The 13791-nt window shown below is 60.8% G+C and overlaps 1 protein-coding gene across 3 annotated transcripts in view; it reads left to right on the top strand.

The window, feature by feature from the left end:
* Window positions 1-13791, top strand: part of FMNL1 (formin like 1) — a 61084-nt gene that overhangs the window by 26231 nt on the left and 21062 nt on the right. Inside the window, exons 4-9 of one of the 3 annotated variants that reach the window (XM_067556258.1) lie at window positions 290-363; window positions 3944-4027; window positions 5942-6076; window positions 9159-9267; window positions 10476-10552; window positions 11103-11196. In XM_067556258.1, the coding sequence (XP_067412359.1) occupies window positions 290-363; window positions 3944-4027; window positions 5942-6076; window positions 9159-9267; window positions 10476-10552; window positions 11103-11196 (573 nt within the window). Of the gene's footprint in view, window positions 1-289; window positions 364-3943; window positions 4028-5941; window positions 6077-8557; window positions 8661-9158; window positions 9268-10475; window positions 10553-11102; window positions 11197-13791 lie in introns of those variants that run through there. The other 2 variants (XM_067556259.1, XM_067556260.1) reach the window with 2 other exon arrangements.

The following is a 13791-nucleotide window of genomic DNA, read 5'->3' on the forward strand; positions in this document are numbered from 1 at the left end:
GCCTTCTCTTCTAATCCCCCCCGGCAGATCTCCACCGGCCACGTGTACTTTGGCTCTGTCAGTATTTAAGTCTATTAAGGCCTAAAACAAATGTGCACCAAAAGGAGAAACTTGCGTGAGGTCCAGCAGACGGCCGTTTTAAGAAGGTGGGACGTGGAACAATGGAGCGTGGGAATCGCTGCGCTAGGGATGATCTCGAATGAGCAGAAGTGGGAAACGAGAAACGATGCTGAAACCTGGCAGGGACATTGCAAATCTGTCTAACTCCCCTTTGGTTTTTGAAACGCAGTTTAAGAGGCGAGTGCAGGAGTCCACACAGGTGCTCCGGGAGCTGGAGATTTCGCTGAGGACCAACTATATTGGGTGAGTATCTGTGGATAAAGCGCATGTCCCGGGTTCGTGCAGATTATTGTCTCCCTCTGGTGGCCGGTCCCAGCCTGCACTTGACTCAACTCAAGCGACGGCACTTGTGCTTTTGGGGCTGACGGTCTGTGGTTTAACTGGCGGCTGTGACACCGGTGTGTGCAGCCAGGGGGTGTTACACGCCTGTCTGCTAGTTGCTGCAGGCTGCAAAGTGGCGAGAAGTGCAAGCTGCTACCATAGGTCTGCTTTGGCTTTTCGGAGTGCAAAGGTCCCTGGTTCTTGAATGTGATGCATTCCTACCATGCTTCATCTGCTGCTGCTCCTCTCCTTGGCTTTCCGATGCCATAGCTGCTAGTGTCCGGGAGGGATGAAAGCTGTGGGGAACCAGGGATGACCCCACTGAGTTTGCCCCAGTGTTACCATCCCACCATTGAAATCTCATAAGTTCAGTGGTGAGGCTTTCCTGGGCCCCTGGCTGGCTGCCAGCCCCAGCTGGATCATGGAAGATCCAGACTAGGTGGAGATGGGGCTGAGCTCCAGGGAGATGCCCCCGTGCCAAGGGCCTGATATACCCTGTGCTTGGATGGAGCTAAAATGCCAAGGCCCTGCCCAGAGTAGCAGCAGGAATCTAAAAAAAACAAAAACAAGGAGAGTCCTGCAGCACCTTAAAGACTAACAAATCTCTGTGGGGATAAGCTGTCGTGGGCTGCAACCCACTTGGGCAGATGCATGGAATGGGAGCCCCAGATAGGAGGTAAATAGATGTGTACACATCCACGGGTGAGAACCATAGCAACGGGGAGCGCACGTGCTAACCAAGTCAGCTCAGCGAGGGCAGATGATACCTATTCACAGCGGTGGAGAAGGTGTGAGCAGCAGGAATCTGAAATGTTTGTGCTCTGTCTGTCCCTGCCATGGCTGTTCCGCTATATCCCAGCCTCCTTACCTGTCCCGCTGGGCTGAGATCTGCCTCTGCCGCCCATGTGCGGATAGAAGGACCCTCACTGATCCCTCTTGCCTGGCCCACACTGGTTCCTGCTGTGGCCGTTCAGGCCCCTGGTGAGCCTGTGACCCAGCCGGGTGGAGGGCGCAGCGGCTGTGGCAGACAGAGGAGCCAGCTCGTTGGTAGGGATGTGTGTGTGACAGTGATTCGCACCAACTGGAAATTCCCCCCTCGCGGTGGAAGCATTTCCCTCCTCTGCCTTCACTGGGCCTGGTTTCCTGCACTAACCCATCCCAAGGGGGCTCCTTTAACACGGCAGCCACTTCCTTGTGCCGGGTCCTGCAGCGAGCGTGGGGCTTTGCCAGGCCCCGTGCAGGGCAGGGGGCAGGGGCAGGGCACTGTAGCGTGCACATCCCGGCACTGGGATGAGACGTTCAGCCCAGACTCCCTGTTTTGGCAGCTCTGTCCATTCAGGTGCACGCTGACCCCTGCACGTCGCAGGCCCATCTACTCCTCTCATAGACCCGTAGCCTTCCGCTGAGTTACTGAGTCCCCACATCATGGTTTAAAGACTTCAGATTACACAGAACCCACCGTTTCCACTAGTGTAAACCTGCAAGTGACTCGTGCCCCCGGCTGCGAAGGAAGGCGAAACCCCCCCAGGGTCTCTGCCAATCTGACCCGATGGAAAATTCCTGACCCCAGATATGGCGACCAGTTAGACCCTGAGCATGTGGGCACGACCCACCAGCCAGACACCGGGGAAAGATTCTCTGCAGTAACTCGAGCCCTCCCCATCCCCTGTCCCCTCTCCGGCCGTGGGGGATATTTGCTGCCAGCAGTCGCGGATCAGCGACATGCCATTGGAGGCAGCGTCCTCAGCCCACCCTCTCCAGAAACTTGTCCAGCTCAGTCTTGAATCCAGGGAGGCTTTTTGCCCCCTTTCCCCCCCTCCCCTTGGGAGGCTGTTTCCAAACTTCACTCCTCTGATGGTTAGAAACCTTCGGCTAATTTCAAGCCTACATTTGTTGATGGCCCGTTCCTCCCCGTCTGTTCTTGTGTCCACACTGGTGTTTCTGTGCAGAAGGAAGTTACCTGGAGTGCAGCTCTCAGGATCAGGCCCCGAATGATCAAGGCGGGGTGGGAATGGCCAGTGAGGCCATGTCGGCCCAGTGTCTGCGCTGCCAGGGTGACCTGGAGCATGGCTAATGCTAACTCTATCCCCGTTCCGGGGGGCAAACCCCTGGGTTGTGCTCTGGCGAATGGGACCCAGGCATTGAGCTGGAATGCCCATGTCAACCGAGCAATGGCCGAAGGCAGGTGGGGAGTGTTCTTCCCTGGTCGTGGGGCTGGGGCTGGCCCATGGCATCTGGGGCCTGGCTCGGAGCCAGTCACCTCTCAAAGCTGAGGAGGCAGTTGGAGGCATCTGTAAGCGGGTCCTGGCATGGGCAGAGGAGTGTGGATGGGGGCGCCGATGGCAGCCAAACAGGAGACAGGTGGAGGGATTGCCAGGAGAGCAGGAAGGCGGGTCTAGGGGATCAGGCACCGGGCTCTGAGACTCAGGAGACCTGGGGGCAATTCCCAGCCCTGCCACAGACTCCCTGCCTGGCCTTGGGCGAGTCACCGCCCGTCTCTGAGCTGCCTGCGAGATGGGGTGGCAGAGATGGCGTGCCTGTCCAGGCAGGTATGGGGAGCTCTGAGACCTTGGAAACCGGAAACTTGAGCTGTCAGGGAAATAGTCGAAGGCTCCCCATGGAGCTGGGAGCCGGTGAATAACTGGGCGGCCCGGAAGCAAGAGAAGAGACTCCTGGCTGCCCTGGATGTGCAGCCACATGGAAGGTCCCTGACTGAAAACGAACCCTCTGCTCCTGTGAAGCCTGTTTACGTGTCCAGCCAGGCCGGGCCATGCTGACTGTCCTCGGAGGCTGGGTCCTAGCTCTGCTGTCTGCCCTGAGCAGGGCACGGGGAGCCCTAGGCCAGCGGGGAGAGAGTTGAGACGGGGGAGAGACGCCACCCTGCCCTGCCCTGCCCTGCCCCATGGCTCTAGGGAGGAAGCAGGCGACTTAATCCCAGCTGCTGTGGCCGGTGTGTAAGGGGGGCAGAGCCAGCGTGCTTCCAGCCTGCTCTGCCCCGGGAGGAGTGCTCGGGGAGCGGCCCCTGGGCTCCCCGTCACAGCTGGGCTCTGGGACCCTGCTCCTGGGTTCCCCATCACAGCTGGGCTCAGAGACCCTGCCCCTGGGCTCCCCATCACAGCTGGGCTCAGAGACCCTGCCCCTGGGCTCCCCGTCACAGCTGGGCTCAGAGACCCTGCCCCTGGGCTCCCTGTCACAGCTGGGCTCAGAGACCCTGCCCCTGGGCTCCCCGTCACAGCTGGGCTCAGAGACCCTGCCCCTGGGGTCACAGCTGGGCTCCTGCCCCTGGGCTCCCTGTCACAGCTGGGCTCAGGGACCCTGCCCAAAGGGAGGGAAGAGCACACCCTGCTCCAGCGGGGGAGAGACGCTCTAGAAGGGAAGCGAAGGGAAGAAGAGTGAAAACATGAAAGAGAAACTGGTGCGAGGGCTGGGGAGGGAATCCAGGCAGAGGGGGGCAGCTGGGCCCTGCCTGATCTCCCTGGCTCATGCGCCTCCTCCTCCCCAGCTGGGTCCAGGAGTTCCTGAGCGAGGAGAACAAGGGGCTGGACGTGCTGCTGGAATACCTCGCCTTCGCCCAGTGCGCCGTCACGTAAGTTGCTGCCGAGCCCTCGGCCCCCGACCTGCGCCGGGGAGGGGGAGGGGGTGGGACCAGCGGGACGCGAAGCATGCGCGCGCCCCTTTCACCTCATGCTGTGCTGCTCCCCGTGGCCCCCGGCTCTGAACTTAGGGTGCAGATCATTCCAGCAGCTCTAGGGGCTCGACGTTGGTAGACGAGGTCTTTGCGTCCTTCGCTGGCAGCCCCTGAGGCTCACCGGCCCCGTTTCCTTCCTTTATGGCTGGTTGGGAATGAGTCCCTGGAAGCAGCGTCACACAGCGTCACACAGTCTGGAGCACCCCGCATCTCCGGCGCGGAAGCCTTCCCCCGGCACTGCCGTGTGGCGGGCTCCATGCCCTCTGGCAGCGAGGGCCCGGGGGTAACGCAAGCCATGCCAGCCGCTAGCACAACAGAGCACCTCCTGGCAGCTCCCAGCCCTGGGACAGCGCGCTGGCCTGGCCACAGGCTCCCGAACTGTGGCCTGTGGGGCCTGGCTGGTCTCCTGGTGCTGGTGGCGCCTCCCTGTCGCCAGGCTCGTCCCTGAGGTGACTCTCAGCCGTAGTCGCCTGCCCTGGCCCACACGTGGGAGGGGAAGGGCCATAAGAGCCGTGGCAGAGCTCAGAGACTCCCAGTTAGACGTTCCCCGGACTTCCCGGCTGGGCCCTGGCTCTCTGCGGGTCGCCAGGGGGACCTTGGGGTGTGGGGAGCCGGGTTCCCTCCGGCTCCTTCCGACAAGGCAAAGGTGTCTGAGAGCAGAGACGTCTGTGATCCGGCAGCCAGGCAGAAGGAGACCAGTGGAACAACCTGCCTAGGGCAGGGTAAATCGCAATCCCGGGGCGTCTTTTGAGCCAGGCTAGATGTTGCTCTGAAAGCTCTGCCTCAGCTCGGCCTTTCTCTGAGCCCCGGGGGGGCATGACGAGCCATCGGGGGGTCGCCAGGCTCCTACCATCCAAAGCAAAAAAAAATCTCGGCCCCTTTCCCCACGCACCCTGAGCCTCCAAGGCCAAGTGTGGGAACCCACCCGTCCACAGACCCACAGGGCCATAAGGCTAGGCAGGGCCGCCAGGGAGATCTTGAGTCAGGATTGAAAACTCGGGGGGTTGCCAACCAGCAAAGGCTGAGAAACATGCTCTAGTTCAGCCAGGCGTCCTGGCCGGAGGGAGGTTCTGGGGTTGGGGCTACGCAGGAGGACAGACAAAGATGGTCCCTTCTGGCCTTAAAATCTAGGAAAAGCCCAGCCCAGCCCATTAACCACTGTCGCCCGTGTGTGGAAGGTGGTTCCCTTCGCTCCTCTCTGAGTCCGTCCCTGTCCCGGGTGCTGAAATCTCTGCAGCTTGCAGGCAGATCTCCTTAAACCCCGTCCGTCCCCACCTCCTGATCCTGCTGCCCCAGCGCCAACCCTGGGCCCTGCAGGCTGGGTGCGGTTCCACGGCTAAGGTTGAACCTCCCTGAAATCAGGCCCCGGCGCCCTCAGCCTGCGTTTGCCGGCCGACCGTGCGCGTCCTAAGCGCCGTCGGCATTCGTGGTGCCAGCTGGGCCCGGGGTGGCGTTGTGGGTGGCATGCGCAGCGCCGTGCAGGGCCGGGATGGCAGCTGGACCTGCCCGGAGGGGTTTGCAGGCTGGGTGGCTCTGACCGGCCGGGTGGTAGCATTGGCCTGAGTTGGCTGGGTTGCGAGATGGCGTGGGCCGGTTTTTGCCCTCCCAGAGGCGCGAGAGCTGGGCTGGGCTGTCTCATCCCCCTGGGCGCGAGTGTCGGGGGCCGCGGGCGAGGTAGCTACGCGGGAGGCCCTCCTCTCCCCGGGCTCTGTCGCTGGGTCGGCCCTTCCCCCGCCACTGGCCGGGATCCTGCCGCCTCCCGTGCGGCCCCGCTGCTGACTCACACGCCTGTCTTCACGTGTGTGGCTCCAGGTACAATGTGGAGAGCGCAGATAACGGGAGCCCGGGCTCTGACAAGGGGAAGTCCCTGGACAGATCCATGGAGGACCTCAGCAACTCCTCGTCCCCCACACAGGGCTCCTCCAAAACGAAGCACCTGTCTGTCAGGTAACACGCGCAGCCAGCACGGGACACGCCGTGCTTGGAGCCCTTCAGCACCCCAGCCCCCACCCTCCTCCCTGCGCTGGGCCACCCTGGCGCTCGGAGATACTGGAGGAGACCTCGGCCGTTGTGGGTGGGCAGCCATCCAGGCCTGGTTCTTCTGGCCAAGCAAACGGGCTGCAGGGAGTCCTCTCCCAGCCTGACGTTAGCACAGCTCCTGGGCCTAGCTGCCCCTGGCCGGGGGCAGGCACTCAGCTCCTAGTGGGGAAGAACCGCATCCATGCACACGTTATCCACAACATCGGCCGCTCCTTGTGGGAGCTCCTGCAGCACCACGGCCACCTCGACACATCCAGCTTTGCTCTGATGCTGGCATGCTGCCCGTCTGCAGTCAGGACAGCCTGTCCTGAGGAACGGGTCCAAATCCTGCCCCTCTCCCCGTCACCTTTCCTTTTTGCCAGCCCGGGTATTTAACTTGTGGCACTCCATGCTGCAGGATGTTAGTGAGGCTAATGGCCTGGTGAGTGTCAGGAAAGGGTCAGATACCTGGATAATGGAGCCAGTGAAATTTTTCAAAATTAAAATAAAAATAAATTTAAAAAAAACCCATCACCAAGAAATAAATTTCCAGCGCTGCTCCTCATGCTCTGAGTATATTGGCTGTCGCTGAGTGATGAAACTGTCCCTGAATTACCCTCTCCAGGAATGCTGGGAATAATGGGCTCTGTTCCTGAGGAACTATCGTAACTACTTCTCTGGGCCCTGTTACCTGTGGGCTCTTCAAATGTATTCCTCCTCGGCACCCTGGTGTGGTAGGGAAAGGGCTTTGTGCCCATTTCGCCCCAGCTGAGGCACAAAGAGACTAAGTGATTTGCTCAAGATCACATAGTAGGTCTGTAGCAGAGCAGGGAATTGAACCTTGAGTCTCTTGAGTCCCGAGCTAGTGCCCTGACCACTAAAAGATCCCTCCTTCCTGACTCTGCCCCTGACTCACCACATAACCTAGGACAAGTCCCTTCTCCTCCTGTGCCTCAGTTTCCCCCATCAGGATGACAGTACAGGGCAGGGTTGTGAGGCCTAAAAGGACGATAGGTCAAAATCTTGTGGATTTGTTGACAAGACGAAATGTTAAAAGTGGCCGTTGAGGAGCGGGACACCCCCCCCCAGGCTGGATCTGGCTGGTTCTGATCACACTGATGGGGGCGATTCTAGTTCCAAATCCATTAGCCTCCTGCGGCTCTGTGCGCGCTCCTTCCCCTCCCCCTCTCTAACCACAGTCTTCTTTTGCACGCTTCCCTCGGGCACGTTGCACGGTAGGTAACCAGGGCTCGCTGTCTGGGCCGGTGGAGCTTTGTCTCTGCCGTCGGGCCCGGTGTTCCCAGTGCTGGGGATCGGGCTCCGGCACCGCTGCCCAGCTCCGGTTTCTAGTCGTGTTTAAGCTGCTGCTTCGCTGTAAAAGTGGCCACTTTGTATTTGGCTGATCGGCTCCCCATGCGCGTGCAGTCCGAGCTACTGACTCCAGGGATACAGCCCAGCCCAGGGGGACGGGGGAGCCCAAGTCTGAGCCCACTAGCCGTGCGGGACTTGGCTAGGCGTGGGGAAGGAAGCCTTTGGTGCATCCCTAGAATTGCTGGATTTTGTGGCAGCTGGGCGCACCCCAGGGCGTAGGGATGTCAAACCAGGCCCTCTGCGCCATCCTGAGCAGGGCGTGGAGGACCTGGTATGGCCTGCAGAGCCCTAGCTGCTTGTGGTCATGGGCGAGAAGGAAAGAGCTCTCCCCCACCCCGGCTGTGTTTGCAAAAATCACCTTCTAACCACGGCGCGCTGGATGTGGAAACCAGAGAGACAATAACCAGCACACCCCTGGGCCCTTTGCCAGCTGATTTTCAGAGCAGAAATGCCCCTTCAGAATCAATGGGGACTGTCTGGGGGTCCCGGCTCGCCTGGCTGTTCCCTGCAGCTGCCTGCCCCACAGTGACCAGAATGAAAGCATGTGCATGTGCCGCTGCCTGTGCCCTGGAGACAGCGCCCGTGCGGTCCGCGGGGTGTCAGCGGGTGCCTTCCACTCTGAGGAGTTGGGATGCGAGGGAGCAGCTGGCAGTGCAAAAACAGGGACAGGGACAGGGCAGGGACCCTAGTTAGGGACTGAATATTTTTCAATATGCCCATGAAAAGGCAAAGGCAATTCCCTGTGTGTGACAAGCAGGGCCTGGTGTGAAAGCCAGGGAAGAGCCAGGCCGTGGGCCCCAGAGCAGCCTGTGAGAAGAGCACGGTGCTGAGTGCGTGGCCTGGCCGTGCTCTGCTGCTCTTTGCTCGGCACTGAGGCCTCCTGGCCGTCGGGCTGCGCCCCAGAGAGGCAGTCAAGCCCCGGCCGTCCCACTCCCGCCACGTGCCTCCAAGGAGGGAGCATCCACATGAAGTGCGCTTTCTCCCTCCTGTCCTGCAGGCCGTAACCTTCCTTCAGGTGCTGCCACTTGAACCAGCAGATCCACACATTCTTGCAACAAGTCCACCCAAGCGTTCCCTCCAGCGCCCCTTGGAGCGATCAGGAGAGTAAACCCAGGCCACCTCTGAACTCCTGTGCGCCCCGGTGAGCCTCCACAGCCATCCGAGATCCCAACGCACTAGGGTGCAGGCCTGGCTCGCCCCAGCCGGCCTCCACGCTGGCCCATCGCTCCAGGCCATAGGAGACGGTAGCGCTGGTGCAAGGTGCCGGACTGACAGCCGGGACTAGCGTCCTCTCCTGATTCCCCACGGCAGGCTCAGCAGCTCCCCCCAGTCTTGACCCAGCTTGGGGCCTCTGTCCTGTCCTGGAAGGCCTCTGCAGGCTTGAGGCAGAGCTCAGCCCACTCTCAGTCCCTGGCCTGTCTGCCAAGACAGCCTGCGGGGTGGGCTGTCTCGGGCTGCAGACTGTGGAGGGATCAGAGGGGACTTGCCCCAGGCTGGATTTAAACCAGGGGCCTGCAGGTGAAAGTCTCCGTGCCCCGGTCCCTGTCTGAGCCAGCCAGGCTCCCAGCTGGTGCTTTCTGTAGCTGCGCTGCCCGCCGAGTCCTTCCCTGGCATGACCCGCTCTCTCCCTCTGGCCCAGACTCGCCCCGGCGCCCAGCAGGAAGGCGCTGCGGAACTCGCGCATCGTCAGCCAGAAGGACGACGTGCACGTCTGCATCATGTGCCTGCGCGCCATCATGAACTACCAGGTGGGGGAAGGCGCTGGCCGTGCTCTGCCCTGCGGGTGGGCCAGAAAAGCAACTCCCTGGGGCTGGGAGGCTCCTGTGGGGAGAGGTTGGCTGGGGTCATGCTCCGGGCAGCTGTGCAGGGACCGCGGTACCCTCGGGGGCTGGAGCTCTCTGGCCAGGCACCCGTCTGGCTCTGGAAACCCACCAGGTGTGGGGGGTATACAGCGCGGAGCAGGGATCCCCTCTCCCTTCCCAGCAGCCGGGCAGGGAGAGACGTGTCTGGCGCTGCGGTCGCCCTGCTCAGCTGTGAGCCTCCCCAGGGAGACCTCGCTGTCCACAGCTGCTAGCAGGTGCCGGCCCCCTGGGATAGCCTGGGGGAAATCCCCCTGCCCCACGCTGGCGCAGACTCTACCAGTCACCTGGGACCCAGAGGGGACCCAGCGGCATGGGGCCAGCGGCCCCTTCCATTTAATCTGTGGGGTCTTGGCGGGAGATAGTCCTGGGAGCTCAAATGGTGCCTGGGGACGTCCTCGCCCTGCCCCCAGGGCAGTCAGCTGCTTTATTCATCTCCTTCGTCCCAGGCCAGGTGGCGTCCCAGTCTGAGGGGCCGAGGTAAGGGCAGGAGGGCGAGGGCTTGCCACGTCCCACCCAGCAGCCCAGGGGGTTTCCTGGACCTAGGGAACCAGCTGTGCTGGGGGTTGTGCTGACCGGGGGGTGAAGGGCCTGCAACGTGAACGGTCTCGCACTGAATGGCCACCTTCCCGCTTTCCCCTGCCTCCCTTTCTCCAGCATCCCCATCCCCCTCCGACTGTGTTCTCCCCTCCTGATGTCCAGGCTGTGGGCCTGGGGTCCTGGTCTATGATGGAGGCTCCCAGGTGTTATGGTCTCTCTCCTCAGCTGGGGATGGGGCTGTGGGCATCGCCGTGCCCCATGGCATCAGCTGCTTCCCACAAGGGTTGTCCTCCTTGCAACGGGTCTCGCTCAGCCGGGTGTGTTGGGCCCCGGGGGGGCTGGCAGGGCAGGGCGGGGCAGAGCAGCGGGTCGGGGCTGGCCAGTGCATCGGGCAGGACAGGCCTGAATTCCAGGCTGCTCAGATCCTGCCCACGTGGCCTCTGCCTTAAAGACACCCGAACATTTCAGAGGGTGTGTGAGGGAAGGATGAGGCCTGGGCTCAGCCCCAGGGGTGCTCGCAGAGCCTCTAACCTGCTAACGCCTGCCTCTCCCCCTAGTCTGGATTCAGCCTGGTGATGAACCATCCAGCCTGTGTCAACGAGATCACCTTGAGCCTGAACAACAAGAATCCCAGGTATGCTGTCCTGCCCCCCGCCTCTCCTTGGGCTCTGGTTACCATAGCACTTAGGGTCCCCATCGCGCTAGGTGCTGTACAAACACAGAGCAGAAAGCAAGCCCCCGCCCCAGAGAGCTGACAGTCTAAGTTAGAGAGAAGAGACAATGGCTGGAGACAGACGGACGGGGGAGCACAAGGAAACAAGGAGACAGGGCTGGTCAGCGTGACAGGCCGTGGCCTCCGCACCCCAGCAGCCTGGCTGTGGTTGTGCGTTTTGCAGGCATCACAGCGAGGGCGGGTTGTGAGGAGGGATTTGCTGATGTTTTCGGGGCGCTCCCCCCCCCCCAGCCCGCGGGGCGGCGTGGGGCGCAGCGGGAAGGCGTTGGTTTGGGAGGTTAACAAGTGGGCAATGGAGGGTGGCGTGGGGCCGATCGGAGGGGGGCGTGAATGAGAGAAAACAAGCAGCTTATGGCCGATGCCGCAGAGAAGGGGGATCCAGCGGAGGGAGTCAGAGGAATGACATGGTCAAAGCAGGGGGCTCCGGTCAGACCCTGGGTTCTCCCCACAGGACCAAAGCCCTCGTCTTGGAGCTGCTGGCCGCAGTGTGCCTGGTCCGGGGAGGCCACGACATCATCCTCGCTGCCTTCGACAACTTCAAAGAGGTGGGTCTCCTAGCGACCGGGTCAGAGCCTGGTAGGGCCCAGGAGCCGGCTGGCCCTGGGGGGGATCTCAGAGCCCATCGTTGAGGGTGTGGGGGGCCTGGTGAGGGGTGGAAGCCAGAAACTCCTGCCTCCTAGTCCTGGTTCCGACAGCAACTCTCAGTGCAGCTCTGATAAATCCCTGCCCTTCCCCGTGCCTCAGTTTCCTCATCTGATGCCCAGCTCCTGCTGGGGGCTGTGACGGGGTCAGGTCTTAGGAGAGGCGATGCGCCAGGCACTAGTGAATGTGGCAGCCGGCGGTATTTTAGCTCCAGGAGTGAGCGAGGTGGTTCTGTTCCCATCAGTGCCGGCTTTGCTGCGTCTGTGCACGTCAGGAGATGGGGAAGCCCTGCTCCGTCACCGCCTCCCCTGCTCCTGGGCATGGCTGTGCCCCACAGCCCTTCTCTGAGACTCTGGCCAGTCAGATGCTTAAACTGGTTGCTGTGTTCCTGCCCAGCCCAGCGCCCTGGAGCCTGTCCTCCCTCCTGTCCCCCTGAGGTGCCAACTGCCAGGAATACACAGCCAGCCACCTTCTCCAGCGCCCGGCGGGCATCAATGTCACACCAGCCAGCCCCTCACCAGCGCTGTGTATTGTGGCTCAGGCTCCCCTCCCCTCCCAGCATTCCCTGGCTGGCAGAGCTGGCGCATCTCTGCAGACACAGGGAGGGGTAAGGACCCCATGCTGTAGCCAGGATCACAGAATCCCAGATGAGGTTGGAAGGGACCCAAGGAGGTATCTAGTCCAACCCCTGCTCAAAGCAGGGCCGACCCCAACTAAACCATCCCAGCCAGGGCTTTGTCAAGCCAGGCCTTAAAAACCTCTAAGGATGTTGATTCCACCACCTCCCTAGGTAACCAATTCCAGTGCTTCACCACCCGCCTAGGGAAAAAGCTTTTCCTAATGTCCAACCTAGACCTCCCCAACTGCAACTTGAGACCACTGCTCCTTGTTCTGTCATCTGCCACCACTGAGAACAGCCTAGCCCATCCTCCCTGGAACCCTCTTCAGGTAGTTAAAGGCTGCTATCAAATCCCCTCTCACTCTTCTCTTCTTCAGACTAAACAAGCCTAGTTCCCTCAGCCTCTCCTCATAAGTCATGTGCTGCAGCCCCCTAATCATTTTTGTTGCCGTCTGCTGGACTCTCTCCAACTTGTCCACATCCTTTTTGTAGTGGGGGGCCCAAAACTGGACACAATACTCCAAATGTGGCCTCACCAGTGCTGAATAGTGGGGAATAATCACTTCCCTCCATCTGCTGGCAATGCCCCTCTTAATGCAGCCCAATATGCTGTTAGCCTTCTTGGCAACCAGGGCACACTGCTGACTCACATCCAGCTTCTTATCCACTATAACCCCCACGTCCTATTCTGCAGAACTACTGCCTAGCTCGTCGGTCCCCAGTCTGTAGCTGTGCATGGGATTCTTCCATCCTACGTGCAGGACTCTGCACTTGTCCTTGTTCACCCTCATCAGATATTTTTGACCTAATGGTGCTGTTTGTCTAGGTCACTCTGTATCCTAGCCCTGCCCTCCAGTGTATCTACCACTGCCCCAGCTCAGTGTTATCTGTGCACTTGCTGAGGGTGCAACCCACCCCATCCTGCAGCTCATCACTGAATGGGCAGAGCACGTCTCTGCTGCCAGTGCTAGGGCAAGAATCCAGCCCTCCTCCCTACCCTGCTTCTTGGGAGCTCCCAGCACCAGCTCCCCTGGTCTGCAGGAGTGGACATTTGACTGGGGTCAGAACGTGACCTTTGCTCTGTGTGGCTCCCTGCCCAGTGTTGACAGCTGGCACGTGGGCATGTCACAAGGTGTTGGATGGATGGATGCGGTACCACAGGTTTCCCCATCTCGTCTTCTCCGCACCTGCCATTATTGGTCATGAGGAGTAATCAGGTCCCCTTCTGTAGCCCCTTCCAGCAAAGATCTCCAGGTGTGTTCCAGACACTAATGTACTAACCCTCATAAATCCTAACAGTTACCCACCCTTGCTACTCATGGGGAAACTGAGGCACAGAGTAGGGAAAGGACTCTCCCAAGGCTCCACAGTGGCAGAGCCAGAAATGGACCTCGGTTTCCCATCCCTGTCTCTGACCATAGGGCCTAGGCTGGGAAGCTGGTGATACAGCACGGTACCTCTGCCCATTCACAGGTGTGACTACCTTGCCCTGCCCCTGTACAGCCAGGAAGGGGAAGTCTTTCAGAAGTTCCTAAGGGAGTTAGATGCACTGTCCCATTGGCTGTCAACATGACTTATGCGCCTAACTCCCTTAAACATTTCTGAAAATCTCCTCCAAACGACCATGGAGCCAGCCTACAATTCTTCCATCCTACATACCTTTAGCCGCCCCCTGCCCGCCTTCCCTGGGGGACCAGCCTGCGCAGTGTCTGGGCCTGGGAACCCCTTGCTGTTGGGGTGTAAATCTCCTCGCACCCCCTGACGTCGCGGCTCAGAACATCCCTTGGAAAGGCCACAGCTTTCCGCCCGCATCCCCCTGCCGGCGTAACGCTCGGCTCCTCTGCCCAGCCGTCATCTCAGGCCGTGCTGCCTGCTTGAC

The sequence above is a fragment of the Emydura macquarii genome, unplaced genomic scaffold, assembly GCF_026122565.2.
Source record: "Emydura macquarii macquarii isolate MOO-44397 ecotype Brisbane River unplaced genomic scaffold, CSIRO-AGI_Emac_v2 contig_1692, whole genome shotgun sequence".
Lineage (NCBI taxonomy): Eukaryota > Metazoa > Chordata > Testudines > Chelidae > Emydura > Emydura macquarii.